This window comes from Phaseolus vulgaris, chromosome 11 (assembly GCF_051622355.1).
Source record: "Phaseolus vulgaris cultivar YP4 chromosome 11, ASM5162235v1, whole genome shotgun sequence".
Classification (NCBI taxonomy): domain Eukaryota; kingdom Viridiplantae; phylum Streptophyta; class Magnoliopsida; order Fabales; family Fabaceae; genus Phaseolus; species Phaseolus vulgaris.
The window spans coordinates 14781025-14802514 of NC_143508.1; the positions used below are offsets into that span (position 1 = coordinate 14781025).

The 21490-nt window shown below is 30.8% G+C and overlaps 2 protein-coding genes across 2 annotated transcripts; one reads left to right on the forward strand and one right to left on the reverse strand.

The window, feature by feature from the left end:
• Window positions 1-274: 274 nt before the first annotated feature.
• Window positions 275-1555, forward strand: LOC137831744 (uncharacterized). The gene has a single exon (XM_068639548.2). It carries the CDS (start codon window positions 419-421, stop codon window positions 1325-1327), a length of 909 nt encoding a protein of 302 aa, XP_068495649.1. The 5' UTR covers window positions 275-418; the 3' UTR covers window positions 1328-1555.
• Window positions 1556-3757: 2202 nt separating this feature from the next.
• LOC137829753 (uncharacterized) lies at window positions 3758-6707 on the reverse strand. Its single transcript, XM_068636656.2, has 2 exons — window positions 6144-6707; window positions 3758-4231 (listed from the first exon to the last, which is right to left on the reverse strand). Exons 1-2 carry the CDS (start codon window positions 6393-6395, stop codon window positions 4052-4054), a joined length of 432 nt encoding a protein of 143 aa, XP_068492757.1. The 5' UTR covers window positions 6396-6707; the 3' UTR covers window positions 3758-4051.
• Window positions 6708-21490: the final 14783 nt, after the last annotated feature.

Genomic DNA, 21490 nt, shown 5'->3' on the forward strand with positions numbered 1-21490 from the left:
TTTTGCTAAACCTCTCTCTACAAAACACACACTCTTAATTTGCTGCTTTAAATGTCTAATAGAAAATATATACTGATTAAAATATTTGTATCTATGAACAGCAAATATCATTAAAAATATTTGTTTACTATTTTTTTATAAAATTTATTATATTTGAAGGTAATCAGAAACTAGGATTTGGTTTCCCTTTGTCATATTTTTCATATTATTGGTCAGTTTTATAATTTCTAAGAAGAAAGATTATTGTTGGCATACTTATTGAAAGCCACATTTTCCTCCTCAAGGATTTAGCCGTTGCACTTTTGTCTGTTGTGCTGTGCCCACATTTTCAAACCCAAATCCAATACCATGCAAACACTCTCTTCTCCTCACTGCCTTACCCCCACACTCTAAATTCAACCCCTTCTCATTCCAACCAATGGGTTGCTGTATAAGCACACCCAAAAACCAAAACCAATGCCAAAACAGCCAAACCACTCAGAAAAACCGACATCATGAGCCACCACCTCCACAGCCGCCGCCGCCACCAACACCGCCGCCACCCTTTGAGGAGGAATCTGTGAAAGAGGTCCTCTCAGAGACCCCAATTGCCAACCCCCCCAAAGTTCCAATTTTGACGCCAGAAACAAACACCCTTTTGCCTCTCCTTCAAAACCCACTTCCCGTTTTCGAAACCAAGTCCCCCATCGAAGAACTTTCCGAGGCTGTCTCTCAGCTCTCAGAAACATGCAGCATGAGCATGAGCGAGAGCTTCTCCGCCGCCACAACCACCACCGCCACCGTTACCACCACCACCGTCACCGAGGTGAGAGAAGACGACGAAGCAACCAGCAAAGTCCACAAGTGGGATCGGTCTCCGTCCAGGAAGAGACCCCATGCCCCAGATGGAACCTTGGCCGGGCGGAGAGACCGTAGGCTCAAGTCGCCGGCGAGGAGGTCGGAGCCGTCGCCGGAGAAGAAAATCAAGGGCGGTTCCAGGCCACTTAGGGGAAGGGAACCGAGGGAGTCCGTCACGGCGGCAAATCGAAGGCGAAATGCTGGCGCCGCAGCCATCCGGAGAGACTCCGGCGAAGGTTCAGGTCGGAGGTCGAGGTCGCCGGCGCGTGCTATGACGGGGAAGGTGAGTGCAGTTGGTAGTCGGAAAGAGGTTGCGCCGCCGAGTATGGCAGAGAAGAAAGAGACTACGCCAGTGTTTGCGGTGGGGAACGAGAACGAGAAGGAAAATAAGAGTGAGAATGAGGAAGTTGGGGAGAAAAACGACGTCGCATCGCCGGAAGAGTGCCTCGAGAACCCGCACGTTTCGATGGAGTGCTTTATTTTTCTGTAGAAGCACGTTTTTCAAGCCTTTTTTGGACTTCTAGAAGCTATTTTCACATGGCACTTGCGTTCTTTTCAAGCAGTAGCAGTTTCACTTTTGACATTTTTAAGGGCTTTGTTAAAACGGTGGAGCTTTTGGCTTTTGGCTTTTGTGCTTCGCATTTTGCATTCTTCATCACCATTTACTTGATGTAAATAATTCTTATGAAATGACTCCCCAGTATTTCGTATTTCTTTATCTTTTTCAGAAAAAAGAAATTCTTCTGATTTGTTTGACATATTTGATGACAGAAAGGTGTATCCGGATTTTACGAGCTTCACAAAAAATATTTATAAATGAATATACTTAATATTAAATTATTTGGAGATGAATAGTGTTGATGTTAAGTTTGAACGATTTGTTGAAATTTTAATCATTTTTACCATTCACTTTTTAAATAAAAAATTATAATTATAAATATAGTAATAATTATTGAATTACTATTTTTTATTTTATTTTATGCACACTGTAATCTTTTATTTTAAGCGGGAACATGTAATCATATTTTTTTGAGGTTTTAGTTATGTATTGCATAATTTCTCTAACTTTTGAATAAGTTTTTTATATATTTGTGTCTCCGTAAAAGTTAAAAAATTATTGATACTTAATATAATTTTAATTATTAATATAAATTATTTTTTAAATTAGTATTTATGAATTATTAATTTATATTTTAAAGTTGATAATTAAATTTTGTATTTAATTAAATATCAATTTAAAAAATAATTTATTATTTTTATTAATAATAAAAACTACTTAAATATTAATAATTTTTTATTTTTAAAAATAATGTTTAATTAAATCATGTAATGAATAATTATTTTTATTTCTAAATTTAGTTTATATTTTTTATTGATTGAACTAAAAATTGGTTTTATTTTATTTTAAAAATTGGTATAATAAAAAAATAGTGAAATTTTGTTGTGAAAAAATTGATAACAGATTGCTTGTGTATATCTATTTTTTTTATAATGAAGATGTCTTTCTAATATATTATTAATTTTATTAGCTTTATAATCATTATTGTGAAAATTAATGAATTATGATACATTCATATCTCACTTTTTCAAAATTTACTTTTTTATTATATATATACTTTTTAAATTATCACATAAAAAATTATACAACAATTTAAATCGTAAAAAATATAATTTTCTATTTTAATGTGGTGCAGGGCCATCAAAAAGGCCTTAGACATGTATGGAAGAGAAACACTTTGTCACCTAAGTCTTTCTATTTGTCTTTTCACCCAAAAGGAAAGTGTGGGTAAAATGAAGAAAACGTTATCTCTTTATTTACAAGTGTATTCGCCCCAACTCCTTATGTAATTCCGACAATAATGTCATTTGGTTCACTTCATTGTCCTCGGAATCCAATCATAATTGTCATTCATTGTTAGTCATGTTCTTTATAAATGCCACATAGTGTAATAAAGTCTAACTCAACTTTACTATCAACACCAATTGTTCTTAGACATACTTTAAACTCTATATTAATGAGTATAATAAATATATAATTATGAATCTTATCAACCAATTTATAAATTTTGACGAATTCTTGATTGAATCTAGATTAATACGGTCCTGTGTTTTATTATTTTATTAATATATTTGAATTTTATAATCTCATTTTACGTGCTTAATTCATTAATGTCGCTTTAAGTGACTAAGACTGACATCTTTTACGTATCCCTCCAAAATCATCCAAATTAAATGGTAAAATAGTGTAAACTAATACAATTTTTTTTTTCTAAAGAAATGGCCAAATTCTTCTAAACTTTTAGAACAATTCGAGATCTCGCATCTCAACCACTTTCAAATTTGTTGCCGAGAATAGCAAATTTAAAAAGAAAACAATGTCAGATGCTGTATTTTTATAAACACTTTAACGCTTTGACTTTATCATTTATTAAAATAATCGTATATCAATAAAATACATCATATCAAATTCATAGATATTTAGTTTGTATAAGACCAAAATAGTTAATCAACTATGGCGGACTATTTCTCATTTTGTCCATGTTAAAATGTTTGTTGTTTTTAATTTAATTATCATTCAATTTTAGTGAAAAAAACTTCTATATTATTAAGGAATTAAAAACTATTATTGTTCATATAAAATTTAAAATAATTATTCTAAAAATCGTCTATTCTATCATTCATAATAATTTGTAATTCTAAGACAACGTGAATATATTTTTCCATCATTCATGTTCTACAGAATATGTATTACTATGTTTTATTAATCATTGTGCCTCTAAAAAAGAGGATGCAATGATCTTCTACTCACTTTGACAGATCAAAACAACAAATTACTGAACAGCTTGAGCACCACGCAACTCTGCATGATAACTCTCAAAAGGCATCTAACTTTAACCATAATTTCCTTGGAAAAGGGAACTTCTCAAAATTTCATGCTTTGGAAGGCACTTTCATAGGAAATTACCATGCAATTGTTTAACATCATATGTACAGACAGGCTAAAATTTTGGAGTGCTGCTTGTATATTTATCAAATAACTTCAACAATTGGTTCTAAACTTAAATCTAAAACAAATATTTTACACCATCATCAAGTAGGAGATCCACCCAATTGATTAGGGAGGAAAAATGGTTTCAACTGTGTGGTGCTAAATGACATCTGACCTTAATTCTTGCTCCAGTTCAAAAGGGATGAACCATCATGCATATTCTAGTTAATTACTTGTTAGATTATGGTCTCTCATTGATGCTAAAGGTGAAAGGAAGCATGAACTGTGCTGAATAGGCCATGACATGGGCTCGCGGTGACATGGTGCAGGAACAGGAAGTGCAATGAACGAAGGAATCTGCTCTCCAGGCATCAACACCAGTACACCTCTTCCATAAATGGTCATCTAATTAACTTGAACAGAAATAAAAGAAAAACAGTAGCTTTCATAAGAATTCAAATAATAATAGAATAATCAGTCTATATACTAACAGTGTAAAAGTGTAAAAAGCCTCTTTACACTGTACTTTCAATAACATATTGTCATGACATGAGTATGTTTGAATACAAACTAAAAGTGTTTCTGAGAGCTTCTCTACGGGAAAAAAAACTCTATATTTCAGTAAACAAGTTGTTAACATTTCTAGCTTGTATCCAAACAAATTTAATGTATGATAAGTTCATTGATGCTTACAGTAACTACTTTCATCATTCCTCTAATTGTAAAAGTTTTATACAGATAGAAATTAAACTCTTAATTATATTCCATAACTTATGTACGGATTCTGGTGAAAGGAGGATGAGCTAGCATGAATCATAGAACAGACAATTAGCCCATGTGAGTATATCCATCATTCCACAAGAGTAATGCAACTTAAAAGTTAAACGCATGCCACAGCTACAGAAGGAAAGTTACTAAAATAAACTAATGTATTAAATTAGAAGGAAAGTTTAAAGAACTGTTTGAGAAAAATAACTGCATATGCAAGTGAACAGTGTAAGGTAGGGTATTAGACTACCTTGTTTTGTAAAAGTTGAACCAGTAGATATCATTATATTTTACATGTGCTTAAGCATTGCCTTCAAAGTATAGTAAAGTGTCGGCACATGCAGAAGTGGTCATCAAGAAAGGCATGTCGATTTAATAAAACTAGGAATATGATGATGCTACAATCATAACACCACTAAATTCTTCACTTATTTAAGAATATAATCCAGTTTTTAAACAGAATATATGTATAATATTTCATAAAAAAATGTAATGCAATCATCTGCTGTGCGCAATAGTGTACTGTGTATGAAGACTGGTTGCTGTGGAAAAGAACTGGTATCTTCTGTACATGAAACCCAAAACAATACTCAAGTGATAGAGGTTTGTCCCTTTACCAAAATAGTGTGCTATAATCACCATAAAACAGTTTCTGACCTCAACATCAAGGTTTATGGATCACATTTGTCTGCATTTTCCAAAGAAGTTAAGGATTGGAATAAAACCACGACCAATCTAATATAAATCCTTTTTATGAGCAATTGTCCACCACCAGAGAGCATAAATGGGAGAACTAATCTTCCCAATTTGAGAGCTAAATTTATCTTGGATGATTGAATGGAGTGTGACCGTGATTATAAGTATCATGGAGTAGTTAATAAAGAAACCTTCCTCATTAGTTTTTTTTATTACAATTAGTAGCACTCGGCAATAAATTAGGTTCCAGAAGTTTGGTACAACTAATTGTTTCTCTGCTCTGTCACTTGAAAGGAAAACACATGCTACTAACTAGCAAGAACATACAAAAAGACAATTAGCGTTTTCCTCAATAGTTTCTTGTACATAAAAAACATAAAAATAAGTTAGAAGTACGCTGTAGATAAATGCACTACGAATATGTATGATATACTGCCGTCAGTAGATATTTGAGACCTAAAAACCACTGAATTTGAACTCTTTCCAGCAAGATTTTCGGGGCAAAAAGTTTTCACTAATTAAGCGAATTACGTTTACCATAAGGAAAACTGAAAATCCTTTTCAACTTGACCATGAAGCATAGCAAAAACTCTAGTACATGATGGTGTGCAATATGTTATGTTTAACATCATTACTTGTTGGCATGCAACTTGATGGCTTCGTTGCCCATGCACATTCAAAGTCATGGAAAAAAGAGCATAACCATAAGTCATAACTGCATCATTATAGAACAGCATGCGAAAAAGTAAAAAAAGGGGGAAGCAAATGCAAATCACATTTTTCACCAGCATATTGAATCAACTGCATTAGAACTAAAAGAAATCAAAGGAAGGGAAGGGGTGTTAAAGTGCACCTTGGGTGATAGATTTTCCAACTTTCCACGAAAGTCGATTTGGTGTTCAAGATCTATCGGAGTTGCAACACTGGCTTCACTTGATCTTTGCCTAAGAAACCTCTCAAAGATAGCCAGAAGAAGAAACATAGAAATGAGGATGGCGGTGGCAACAAACCCAAAAGACACTGCATTGACCGAATCATCAAATTGCTTCCAATGGTCTGATCTGAAGGGTGCCACCGTTGGAGGTGTGGCTTGAACACCCATCATCACTCATCAGCAAATGAAGAGAGGAAAGAGTGAGAGGAAGGAAGTTATATGAGTTATGAGAGAATGAGTAGATGCATGATGATGACGAAGAAGGGGTTGGAGTTAGAGGATGAGTAATTGGTTGTCACAAGTCAGAGATTGTGATGGGCTCAGGTTGGGTAGCATTTGTGCAATGTCTATGGTAGGAGAGAGCTGAAGGAGACATTGAAATGATGAGACAGAGGGACATGACAAAGAAAGAACAGCATCTCTGACTAACTGTGGTATAGAGGGACAACAAAAACCAAGGGTCTTATAAGGTTCATCACTAGATATCTGTTCACCTAAAAACTTGATGCAGTTATATGCCAGTGAAATTATTGTACGCTGTGGACCAGCTCAGCATACTTTCTGTTCATTTTCAGGAATCATGCACTGTTTTTTTTTTTATAAAAAATTGTGATTGATCACAGATAATGTTATGAAATTGGTTAAGGATGTGAAGCTTATTGATTGGAATGTATATTTTTTGGTGATTTTAAAAAAATTAGGATATTTGTTAATGAGATTCACAGTAAATTAATAAAATATTATTAATACAGTAAATTTATTATGCATGGTGTTTATGATTAAGAATCACAACATGGACTATTTTTTTTAAATTCATAGTTTTTAAATAAAATTAATGGTGTTGCTGGGTAGTTTAAGAAAATTATGGTTTGTCACCACACATTTTCATTTGGCTTTTTCAGCATTTTTAGCGGCTTGACACTTGTTCTATAGTTTTTGTTTTTATTCTGTATCATCTAATGCCTTGCATGGTGTGGCAACAATTATCTTAGATTTCATAAAAATAATAGTTTTTTAAATAAAATAAATTGAACATTTATATTTGACACACGTAATCTTTAATAGTCTCTATAAAACATTCAGAATATCAATAAAAAAAATATTTTTTACAAAATAAATTGAACTAAATAAACATATTAATTTATAAAAACTATGTGTTTTTATTCTAAATCTACTAACCCTCTGGTTGTTTCCAAAGTACGGAAACACAAGGCTTCAAGAAGGAGAAATATCTGGAAATTGAAACTATTTAGTTTAAGGGAAATTAAATAAAAAATAAATAGAAATAATTGATACTTTTTACTCTCTTTACAATCTAATCTAATTATGAATAGGTAGGTTTATGATTGAAGTTGATGATCTAATCAATATATATTAAAAAGTTTAAATAAATTATATAGTTAACATTTCTATGAATCCATACTCTAAATTTAAAAACAAAATAAAATATCTAATATCCCTAGTAATATATAAAGTTCATTACAACACAAATTTATATTCTAAAATTAAGAAATATTGTCATGATAGAAGTGTATCTATATTTACAATATCAGTTAAACTATTGAAATTCATAACAATACAAATTCATGAATGAAAATCGTTGTTTTAAAAAAAAAATCGTTAAAATTGACCAAATCCATGCAATTAAATCGAGATCACATTCATAAACAATCAAATTATTAGTTCATACTGGCTTAGTTATCCATTTCTACTCGGATCAATATGGTTTTCATAATGCTAAAAACTTATGTTGTATTTTTTTTTTAATTTTGAGATCATTTTTAATTTTAATTTTATTTATAACATACACTTAATAATTAAAGTTATTGTTTCACTGCAAAAATTAATAACACCTTAGTTTTATGTGATGGGATTAATAACACCTTTGTAATTTCTTTGTTTATAGAATCATTTATAAGGTTGCAAAGGTGATTTAAATTTCATCCATTTAATGAATTTACGGTTAAATTATCATTTGATTCTTAAATTAATTGGAAAATTTTAAAATTATTTAAACTCCATTTTATTTATCGGAACTTTGTTTCAAAAGTAAAAAAAATTAAATATGACTACTTTAAAGTCATTTTTAAAATAGTCAAGTTTGGAAATATAAATTTATAATTTTTTTTATTCACACACAACTATATATTGATTATATATCTATAAAATAATAGTAGATAATGTTAATACTTCCTTTCTTCAAACATAACTATAAATAATTTTCAAGCTTCAATGGGATTGTATTTTTCTATTGTTAGTAGTTTCCAATCTAAAGGTAAAAACATATTAATAATGTCATTTATAAAAGATGATGTCATTCGTATAAAATGGGTTATAATGGAGTTTTTTTTTAATGATCAAGCATTAATTTGTTATCTTGTAAGATGAAAAGGTGGACAAAGACTTAATTTTGCTTCTCATTATTAGATTTTTTTTTTGTTTTTAATAAGAATAATTGTTTTTAGTCTGGTATGATGCTTGGTTTGAAGAGGACAATCATGAGTTTGTTGACGAACTTCAACATTATGTTGATGATTGTTTTTCTTTCATTAGGACTAATCCTTTTGCACATAGTGTGCAAAGCTTCAAGTGAGTTACAATTTTTTGTATCTCTTTTGTTTTGTGGTTTTTATTAGCCAACGTTATGATCTTGATCATAACTTAAGATTTTGAGTCGAGTTTGATGTTACTTTTTTAGCATTTCCAGATATTTTTTTCTTTGTATTGTCTCAAGACATTTATTATTTATAAGTTAAGATGTCTTATTATGTTGTTATCATTCATACATGTATTTATCATACTTTTTTTTGCATATCTTTATTATAAGATATGGAATTTCTGATGATAAATGACTTGTTCATCTAATTGGATTAATATTGTTACATATCTAATGGTCTTTTTTTAATTTGTAATACAAGAAACTCTAGTTATAAAAGACAAACTCAATGTAAACGACCATTGGTTTCAATCATAATAAGTAATGTTAGTTTTGGTAAACTAATTTATCTATTTCAAGTATGTTCATAAGAAAAAACTACAAGATCATCTTTGTAAGAAGCTCAAACTTAAGTTAAGTCAACAAACAATCTTATCTCATACAACTCTTAAATGACACTCTTATTAAATCTAATACAATAGAAGATAGAAGGCTCAAAGGGAAGTTCTATAACAAGACATATGAGCTATCCCTTCATAAGTTTTTGCTACTTGCACCAACAAACCAACACCTCATGCACAAATCATCCAAATTAGTGATCATGAGGATAAAGCTAACCAGTCCAACTACTCATTCTAGATGAGACTCCTATTAAGGCTCATTTAACATAATACAAACACTAAAGATGAAACTTTATAACAAGATATAAAATCCAGTTTGAGTTTGTCAGATGTTAAGAAACCATCATCATTTTGACTCACAATTTCCTATAAAGGCTCTAACAAATAAAACTTACTATATATTGTTGCATGCTTAAAAGGGTACTATCTGTACAAGAAATAGTTGCTTAGAAATAAGGGTACTTTGAAACACTACAAATTTAGTGTAACAAATCTCCTAGTGAGCTGAAAGACTATCATTCAACTACAATTTTGACACAAAAAAAGAAGATAAAAAAGTCACAAAGGTCTCATTAGAGATGCTTATAAGTAGAAGACTCATCATTCATAATCAATAAATGATTCTACATAGAACACCAATGTGATTTGCATGTGCTCTTGCCTCAAGCTCAAAAGTGTTAGATAATAGATCATATAAAAGATATAAAAAGGGTATTTAGTCTTTGTAAATGTATTTCTTACATATGATATGGATGGTGTCAATATAATTTTGATTTTTTTTTTGTATTTTGTTTTGTATTTTTAATCAAGAGACTGGATGATCACATGAAAAGATAAAAAAAAATCACAAAAGGTTAATCATTCATGTTAAGTGAGAAATAATGATGCATATATGGAGAATTAAAGGTGATACTAGTGGGAATTAATTACTAGTGGACATTAAAGTCTACTTAGGAGAATTAACGTGGAATTTAGAGGGTCTTGCATAATTTTACACACATTTAAAACCTTTAATCATAGTTGTCTTTGACTAAAATTATGTATAAATAGGATTCATCTAACTAGATTAATTTTGGCCTTAACTGTTTTACTGTTAATTTTGTATTGTTAGTAACAATTGAAAATCTATTATTACACCGAGTAGACAACTTGACTAGATGGTTTAGTGGTTACATGAAGTTGACATTCCATTGAATCATTTGTCAAGACTCAATTGAAGAAAATAACTTAGCAACATTAAGTGTAATAAAGATGAAGGTGTAGAAAGAGTCTGACGTGAATATCTTAGAGTAAACAATCTAATAAATGGTTTGAAGTAAGTGTCTACTGCTGCGAGAGAGCTTAATAAAAAAAAATCCAAGTTGCTTATCTGAATCAAAATAGAAAATGAAATCTAAGTAGAAGAATTAGAGAAGAACTACATGTAATCAAATTCTATGGTTAATCAACTTAAAAACTAAATGTTTCTATGTTTTGTCTATTACAATTGTAGTTGTTTTCGCTATCTTTCGCAAGTTCTTTGTCAAAATATTTTATAATGTGTATGGATTGGGGTAAGGATGGAAGTGGAAAGAAAGCATAGGAAGATGTGGTTGTTTAAATTTAGCAAAATTAAGTGAAAATAGTAGAAAATTTGTAGTTGATTTGATTGATGTGAAAGAAAAAATTAAAATTAATTATGTTATATGATGAACTAATAAAATATCTTTGTTTGTATTTTAAGAAGAGTGAGTATAAATTAAAATTAAAAATTAATTAATTATTTTCAGTTATTCATGTCTCATTTTAAAAGAACCATCATCTTTCTAAAAAATCATTTTTCTTTTCCTCTGCCTTCTCTATAAAATTATAACCTCCTTGCTCATCAGATCAATGATCGGGATCTGCCATTGGACCTTGACAGTGAACTTTACAAGATTGCTCGATCAAAATCTCAGATAGAGTAAGTTTATTTTGGCTCATTTTCCTTTGAGATAGTTTTTATCTGGTTAGGTTTGCCTTTATTTTAAGCTTGCATGTGATGTTTTTATCTTCAGAATTAGTCTATGTTAGCTTAGGGTCCTACTAATATAGTTAGATTTTTTATCAGGACTCTGTGGTGTAGGTTAAGCTACCCTTGAATTTTTGGTAGGTTTGGAACCCTTAGTGAGCACATGTTCAAACTCGAGTAACGGAAGCTAGTTTTAATATTCCAATATAACCCTAGGCTAGAAAATCTGGATGTGGGGGTAACGTGGTCACTAGTCTCATTTTTTTTTTTTTGCAGGATTGCTTGTTTTTTAGTACATTAGAATTTGATTGAGATTAGAATGTAAAATTTTAAATATGGTCGATATTATAGAATTATATAGTTTTTTATTTGAATAAGTAAATGAATGTATTTAAATAGTTTGATGAATCACTTAAAGAATAATGTTTGTTGAGTATTGGTTGTTTGATTTTAATTTAGAGATATTGGATATATGGTTTAATAGATTTATAGAATAGCTACATTAGAGTAATTATCCAACTCTACAGGAAATTTGTTACTTTTTTTTTTATATTTGATAACATAACAATTTGAATGGAAATTTTTGGGTGAAAATGTGAAATAGATCAGATTTTACAAATTGTTTATGCATATCTCACCCACGCAAGTGAAAATAGAATGAAAATATGAGGTGCTCTCGAGTCCATTTTCGCTCAAGCGAGATGGGATCTCGCTCAAGCAAAAATGGGGTAAATTTTGGGTGCTCGGGGTTCAATCTCGCTCAAGTGAGGTAATTTCTTTGCTTAAGCTAGTTTTGTTTTTTTTTTTTAAAAAACTTTAAATTTTTTTTAAACCTAGTTTATTATTTTAAGTGAAAATTCTAACTTTTATTTAAAAATATGATTAAAGAAACTTAATTATGTATTTAAGTAAATCTTGAGATATATTTGGATTGTTTAGAAAGTTTAAAATATAATGTGATTGAATGGTGTATTGATGTGTTAAATGAAGTATGCAATGAGGTGAAAGTGTAATCAAAACGTAGTATTTTCAAGAAAGGAAATATTGTTTGAGATTGTTGTTATGGTGTATTGATTTGTAAGTGTCCCATTAATGAGACGATCTTGACTCTATTGATATAATGGAATCACATAGATGAAGTTATTCAGTTGGTGTGAGTCGAAGAAGGGTCGTATGATTTTGTATGTGGTTTGAAATATAATTTGGTCTTTTAGGTCATATGAATTTACCCTGTCATATTCGATGATGCGATGATGAGATATTGAGATGATTATGTGCATGAATGTGTGGATTCACAAGGAGTAGTATGACAAATGCATGTCTCTAGATACTAATTTCAATACACGAGTCTTCCGAAAGTAGATTCAAGTGTCTATGTGTTGTGAGTCAGTAGAAATCTGACATGAGAAAGATGAATTACGATAAACACTTGATGGTTTTGTGAATATGTATGAGAATTGATGGCTTTGTGTTGATAATTAAAGTTATATTTATATTAGAAGTTTTAAATTGATGGTCATATGTATGGGAATTGATGGCTTTATGTGTTGTTTGCATTGTGTTTTATTTCCTTTAATATGTGATGATCGTGTATTTAAATGGGAGCAGTTGATAATACAGGTGATAGAGTTCTCAGTGAGCAGCTGGAGGATGAAAATGTTTTATTTTATTTTTGAATATTTTTTTAATCTTATGTAAATATTTAAAATTCCTATAAAAAGGATATATTTTGAAACATTGTATGAAAGAATTATATATATATATAGTTTTATATATTTATATATTTATTTTGATATTTGATGTAGATTATAGTTATTAGATGTAATAAAGTAAGGATGTTATTTTTTTTTTATTCTTAGATACATAAGAAGTAAACCTTGCATGGATTGTACACATATAATACACATAAAAAACATTGTTCATTGAGGATTTATAATTGATTATGCATTTAGGTTTAGACATAATCGATTATATTTTCAAATAAACAATATTTTGGCACCCCTTTCTTGTCATTGACATAACATAACAATTTGAATGGAAATTTTTGGGTGAAAATGTGAAATAGATCAGATTTTACAAATTATTTTCTGCATATCTCGCTCATGCGAGCGCAAATAGAATGAAAATATGAGGTGTTATCGAGTCCATTTTCGCTCAAGCGAGATGGGATCTTGTTCAAGCAAAAATAGGATAAATCTTTCATTCTAACTTTCCAAAACTGGTAATTCAAACCACAAAACAAGGGTGGTCTGTTTATTGAGGCACCTTCCCCAAACGGTAGTCTATCAGCCATTTTGAAATATTTTTAGGATCAACTTGAATGACTTACAAGAACCAAGCTCTTGATGCCAAAAATATTATAACCTCTGCTTTAAATTCTGATGAGTTTTTCAGGGTCTCACAATGCAAGTCATCAAAGGAAATGTGGGATACTTTGGAAGTCACTCATGAAGGAACAAATGAGGTGAAAAGGGCTAGAAAGCATGCTCTCATCCAAGAGTATGAGATGTTTAGAATGCTGAAAGGTGAAACCATAGCTGAAGTGCAGAAAAGGTTTACACACATCATCAATCACCTTATGAGCCTTGACAAGACGTTTGATAAAGAGGAGCTGAACATCAAGATCTTGAAATGTCTTGATAGAGCTTGGCAACCAAAGGTAACTGCTATTTCCGAATCTAAAGATCTAACATCATTAAGTGTTGCCTCTTTGTTTGGAAAGCTTAGGGAACATGAGCTAGAGATGAATAGACTCAATGTTCAAGAAAGTGAAGACAAGCACACAAGGAGCATAACCTTGAAAGCATCCAAACATAAGGGAAAGCAAGATTCAAGTGATGATAGTGATGAGGAAAATCTAAGTTTGCTGTCAAGAAAATTCAGCAAATTCCTCAAGAGAAGTCGCAACAAAGACAACAACAAGGATAGGTATGGAAACAAGAAACCCAATGAATTTAATTCAAATAACTATACTTGTTTTGGTTGTGGTGAGCAAGGTCACATAAAGGCTGATTGTCCCAACAAGAGTAAAGAGAAAAAGACAAGCTACAAGGAGAAGAAAGGCAAAACAAAAAGGGCCTACATGGCTTGGGATGAAAATGAAGTGTCATCATCAAGTGAAGATGAAAAAGCCAACATTTGCTTAGTTGCTGAGGATGATGATGATGATTCATGCAGTTCAAGTGAGGTAAGTTCATGTGCTTCCTTAAATGAACAAAACTATAGTGAATTGCTTGAAGCTTTTCAAGAAACACATGATGAAGCTAATAGATTGGTTCTTTCAAACAACCGATTGAAAGATCTTAACAATGGGCTTGAAAAGAAAGTTAGATCACTTGAAGAGGAACTGAGAAAAGCAAAAAGTGATTTTGAAAAACCGGAAAAAGATTTAAAAAATGCCTCTTGCAAGTGTGATACTCTCAATTGCACAAATTGTGAAAATATTGAGAAAAAGGTTCACTATCTTGTTGAAACTGTGGACAAGCTTTCAAAAGGAAAGTCAAACTTTGAGAATGTTCTAGCATCTCAAAGCTGTGTTTTTGGAAAGGCTGGTTTAGGCTTCAATCCACAGAACAAGCAAGATAGATTTTCAAAAAGTTTTTTGAGAAAATCAGAAAAACAACCGATTGTTAAGACGAAACAACCGGTTGTTACATGCTTTTACTGCATGAAGAAAGGCCACTCTGTTAGATTCTGCAAAATTAGAAAATATTATGTTCCTAAAGGTTTTATGAAATGGATTCCTAAGGGATGTGATGTTTCTAACAGCAAAGAAAAGCCAAGTGGACCCAAATTTGTAAGGGGACCAAATCTTGCAACTTGAATTTGTTTATGCAGGAAAAATGAAGAGAAAAGGAAGATTTGAGCCTTCTGATCAAGCTGTTGAAGAAAAAGGGCAGTCATTGAAGCTGAATCAGTGCTGTGCAAAAGGTCAAAACAGTGAAAAGAAGTTTTCTTATCAACAAGCAATTGGCTCATTGAAGAAACAACACAAGGATAAGACCTTCCTTTTATTTGTTCTCAATTTCTGTTTCAAAGTTCTTTCTTATGATTAATTGTATTTCAATTAATGTCATGTGCCTTAATCTGTTTCTGTTTATGGTTAAAAATTGAAAAATCAAGTTTTTAACTGCTGCAGAAAAACAACCGATTGTTTCTTCGAAACAACCGATTGTTTTGAGTCTGACAGCACTGTGTAGAAATTGATTTAACTGATTTTTGAATTTCTAGCTGTTGCAGATATTTTTCAAAGGGAGAATCTTGGTCAAAGGATCTGTGTTGAAAGCTGATCACGTTTAGAAAGGATCTACAACAGTCATAAAGGAATATATTCCAAAATCTTGGAAAATCAAAAGCCTTAATGACTAGTCAAAGATCACATGGGAAGACCATGCGATTTTCAGCTTTTTCTGACATTTTCAGTGCAGAACAGAGTCAAGTCCTCTCTCTGAAAATCAGGTACCCATTGAATGAAATTAAATTCAAATTGATTCTCTTACTGCTATAAAATCAGGTGCAGATTTCTTTCAACAAGAACAACCAATTGCAACATCTCTTGCACTATCTCTTGAAAAATCTGGGTTTTGTGCTCTCCTCTATTTTCGTCTCTGCTATCATGGAATCAACTCCTCCCACTGCTAAAAGAGTCAAAACCAGAGCTGTAAGGTCTGGAGGAAGGCTTGAAAGCTGGTTTTCTGGTGACACCGAGCTCATTGAGAAGTATAAATATGAAACAAGTGTCAAGAAAATAAACAACCCCAAGGTTGTGTGCTTCAACTGGCTGAAGGATCAAAAGCTTGACAATGTGAGGAAGCTTCTCAAAGACCAGTCACTTAGAAAGTTTCTGGAGCTCAAAGGTAACATATATCCAGATTTGGTGATAGTTTTCTACACCAACTTGAAGTTTGAGGGAAACAACTTGGTCTCTCATGTAAAAGGCGTGGAGATGGAGATAACCCATGAGGTTTGGGCTGCTGTAGCTGGACTCAAGTTCTCTGGACTGAGAATCAACAAAGGAAACCTTGGTGTGGTAGAAGATTTCAACAACATTCAGTTCTACAAAAGTTGCTTGAAGAATAATCAAACTCAAGTTAGCACTTGTTCGGTTGGTGGCTTGAAGCTAGATGAGAGGCTGCTTGCTCTCATTGTAACGTGGATCTTAACTCCTAGGGGGAGCAATCACTCTGTGTTGACTGAAGAAGATCTGGTTTACATCTTCTGCATTACCAAGAAAGTGAAGATCAATTGGATTCACATAATCAAAGAACATATGCAAAAAGCCATGAGGTTAGGTGATTACCATTATCCCTATGCTGTTTTAATATCTAAGTTTCTACTCTATTTTGAAGTTAATCTTGAAGATGAAACTTCTGAGCTGGTCAAGTCAACTCAAGAGTTGAACAATGGATCACTTAGCAAGATGGGCTTCACAAAAATAGGTGGAAAGTGGTTAAGTAAGGATGGTGATCATGGTGCCTCATCAAGTGGTGCTGCCAATCTTGAACCAGATGAATCTGCTGATATGGATGTTCAACATGAAGATGCAACTGGAGATTTTCAAGATGCTGGACCTAGCACTGAAGATGGAAATCAAAGAGAAAAAATGCAAACCATGTCACCTTTTGAAAGACTCATGGTGAATAGGCTTGATAGCTTTGCTGAAAATCAAAGGAGCCTTCATGATCTGTGTGTTAGCAACTTTCAAAGGATTGACACAAGGTTTGACAACATGGATGCAAGGTTTATGACACTGGACAAACAGATTGAAGCTGTCCAGAATCAAATCTTTGATCTTCAGTTTGCTGATGAAGAAGATTGAAGAAAAACAACCGATTGAAAATCGAAACAATCGATTGTTTTTGGCTATTCTCATTTCTGGTTTTTAAAATTTCTTTCCTTCTGTTGTTGTTGTTTTATTCTGATGTAATGTGAACAATGTTTCTTTTATCTCTTATCTTTGTCTATTTGTGAAGACAAATAGGGGGAGATATATGCCGTGTTTGAAGTTTGTTGAAAGTTTGTTAATTTTCTGTTTTTCTATAGTGTTAAAAACATGAGTAACATGAAGTTTGGCTCTAATATTAACTGTTTTAAGCTTTAAATTGTTTATCTGTATACTAACAGAATATCAGAAAGTTCAAAATATTGCTCAAAGTTCTTTTGCAGGAACTGCTTCAGATTTAATCAAGAACAACACAAGCATCAGGGATTTGTCTTCATCAAATAGGGGGAGATTGTTGAACCAAGTGGTGTTCAATATTTTGAAGAATTCAAACCCTTTGAAGGATGATGAAGCCTCTGCTGTGCTTGATGCTGCTGTGCTGTTTTAGTCTTGTTCTGGGGTAGTTCTATGTTGTAATCAACACTTAGATTAAATCTAAAAGCAATTAGCATCTCATTTTTAACAAAGCAAAATGTTTTACAAACTAAGTTGAAACAACCGATTGTTTTGTCGAAACAACCGATTGTTTACACTTAGGTGTTTTGAGAAAGTTTGAAAACTGTTTTTGAATGGTGTTTTTGTTAAGTAACAAAACAACCGATTGATTCGAGGAAACAATCGATTGTTTGTTTTAAAACCATAACAGAAAAACTGTTTTCTTTGACTGAGCTTTAAATGCTTTAACTGAATACGCTCCAGTCATTAAATGCTTTGACCAATCTATTTTAAATGCAATTAAGAGTTTGTTAAGATTTGATAACAAACTATATTCTTAGATATATTCTGAAAAACAGTTTTGATATATTAAGAATCTTGAAACAAAGTTTTAAAAGAAGAAGAGTTTTTCAAATATTTTGAGATTGCAAAAAAGTTGAGAGATTGATCAAAGTGCTGAATAGGATTCTCTTGTATTGATTTCAGATATTCATCTGTAACAAGTGTAATCTGTGTAAACTGCTGAACAATTCGTTTGTGTGTGTTGCTGAGATTGGCTGTGTGTTCTTGAGGTGTTCAAGATCAGCAATCTTAGTGTTGGCCAAGGAGAGTGTGTTTCTTGAGGTGTTCAAGGTCATTCTCTTGGTTGTGGTGTAAGTGATCAAGTGGTGATTGCTTAGTGGATTTCCTCAGGGTTTCTGAGAAGACTGGATGTAGCTCTGGATTGGAGTGAACCAGTATAAACAACTGTGTACAATTTCTCTATCCCTATCTCTTTAATTCAGTTTGATATTTTGGAACTGGTATAAACAACTGATTGTTTCGTTAAAACAACCGATTGTTTTTCCAGCTTTGTGCTTTTGCTGTTTGTTTTGGAAAAACTGAATTCTCAATCAAGGTTCTTCTGAAGTATTTTCATTCTAAGCTTAAAAGTTTTCAAAAATCCGTCTTAAACAATTCACCTCCCTCTCGTTTAAGGCCATATATTCTAACAGTTCAATCTCGCTCAAGTGAGGTGATTTTTTTTGCTTGAGCTAGTTTTTTTTAAAAAAGAAAACTTTAAATTTTTTATTTTTTCTTTTGAAAACCTAGTTTATTATTGGTTATTTTTTTAGGTGAAAATTCTAACTTTTATTTAAAAATATGATTAAAGGAACTTAGTTATGTGTTTAAGTGAATTTTGAGATATATTTGGATTTTTTAGAAAGTTTAAAATATTATGTGATTGAATGGTGTATTGATGTGTTAAATGAAGTATGTAATGAGGTGAAAGTGTGATCAAAATGTAGTATTTTTAGGAAATGAAATATCGTGTTGAGATTGTTGTTAGGGTGTATTGATTTGTAAGTGTCTCGTTAATGAGACGATCTTGACTCTATTGATATAATGAAATCACACAAATGAAGTTATTCAATTTGTGAGAGTTAAAAAAGGTTCATATGACTTTGTCTGCAGTTTGAAATATAATTTGGTCTTTCAGGTCATATGAATTTACCCTATCATATTCGATGATGCAATGATGAGATATTGAGATGATTATGTCCATGGCTGCGTGGACTAACAAGGAGTAGTATGTCAGATGCGTGTCTCTCGATGCTAATTTCAATACACGAGTCTTCCGGAAGTAGAGTCAAGTGTCTATGTATTGTGAGTCAGTAGAAGTCTGACATGAGAAAGATGAATTATGATAAACACTTAAATGGTTTTGTGAATATGTATGATAGTTGATTGCTTTATGTTGATAATTAAAGTTATATTTATATTAGAAGTTTTAAATTGATGGTCATATGTATGAGAATTGATGGTTTTATGTGTTTATTTGCATTGTGTTTTATTTCCTTTAATATGTGATGATCGTATATTTACATGAGAGTAAATGATAATACAAGTGATAGAATTTCTCGGTGACAGAGGATGAAAATGTTTTATTTTATTTTTAAATATTTTGTTTTAATGTTATGTAAATATTTAGAATCCTTATGAAAAGAGATATATTTTGAAATATATATGAAAGAATTATATATATATATATATATATATATATATATATTTGTATATGTTTATATATTTATTTTGATGTAAATTATAATTATTAAATATAATAAAGTAAGGATGTTCCAAAAAATTTTTAGTCTTAGATACATAAGAAGTAAATCATGCATGGATTGTAGATATATAATACACATAAAAAAAAAATCTTTTTCATTAAAAATTTATAATTGATTATGCATTTAGGTTTAGACATAGTCGATTATATTTTCAAATGAACAATATTTTGGCATCCCTTCTTGTCATTGACATAAAACTCTGCACCAATTTCATATGTATGGGATTAAAATTTTATTTCAGGTAAAAAAAAACAAATTTTCCCTGAATTTCAATGATCATTTTTAATGAATTTTATAGGGTAAACATGTAAAAATACCTTTGACACATCTATTTCTTCACATAGATGGATCTGAACAAAAAGCATGATTACAAACAAGGTATGGATTTCCATTTTAATATAATTTTATTTACACTACCAAAATTTAAATACTAAATAATTGTCTTAATTAAAGTACAAAATTTTGTTTTGTTAATTCTTAATTTAAAATGAAGAAGTAGGTGAAATAAATAAATTCATGGGTAGAAATAAATGCTGTTTTTCAATTCAACTAATCATCAAGATGACAACAACGCCGTACTTTGATTTACCACTAGACTTTTCCAATCTAAATATCTATATTCACTTTTATTTATGATATTTTATGGATATAAAATGTGTGTTTTATTTATATTTTTGTCACATAATAATACATTTGTTCTCTGTTATCATATGATCGAATATTTATTAAATATTCTTTTATAAAAAAATAAAATTATAATGAATGAAGCGTGATTATAAAGAATTTAATGTAAAAATACATTTTTTTTTTCAATACCAAACAATAAGAAAAATTGTAATTATATAAATTTTAAAATAAAATAAAATTTTCAATAATTTAAAATATGAAGAAAATATAAAAATAAAAATAGAATAAATATATATAAATTTGTATCATCCTTATACTTAATTTAAAAAACCATATATTATTTATACGCTAAACATTTATTTGTGATCCTAAAGGCATCTAAACGCATCTAAACTGTGAAATACTGAAATCACAATGTTTTAGCATTTGAAATACGAGATACTTTTCATTCAGCTATTATGTTTTCTTATACTACTGAGTTTAATAGTTCATTTTTCTTATTATTATATTTAATTTTTCAATTTGATCATATTATTTTAAATATTTTTAATTGATATCACTTTTCTCGTAATTGAGTTTATATATTATTTTTGATTATATTGATGATAACAACAATTCAACAATAACATATTATATAAATAATGAATGATATATTATTCAAGTTGTCTTTTTGACAAGAACGACATATATAATATAATAAGTATAGTTACAAATTTAGCAAATGAGATTAATTATTTTTAAAAATTTAAAATAATAATAGAAAGAAAAGGTATTAAAATAATGAGTATAATAAATTGAAATAATACAACTATAATTTGATGAATACAATTTAATTTGAATAAAAAAATTATCTAAAAAGTGTTTGAAATATTAGTGGTGAGAGAAAGAGAATTCACGTGACATTGGAGAAGCACCCTTTCACATGATGTCTGCCTATGTTTGGTCACGGGACAGGTCCCCACATCACAACGCTGTCCCTCTGTCTTACCACATCATTTACCACCTGCCTCACAATTATTGTATTATTACCTACCTCATGCATTCGAATCTCACCCTTCAATTTTCTTTTCCACTTTTCTTCTTAACTTTATTAATCAATTAATACACA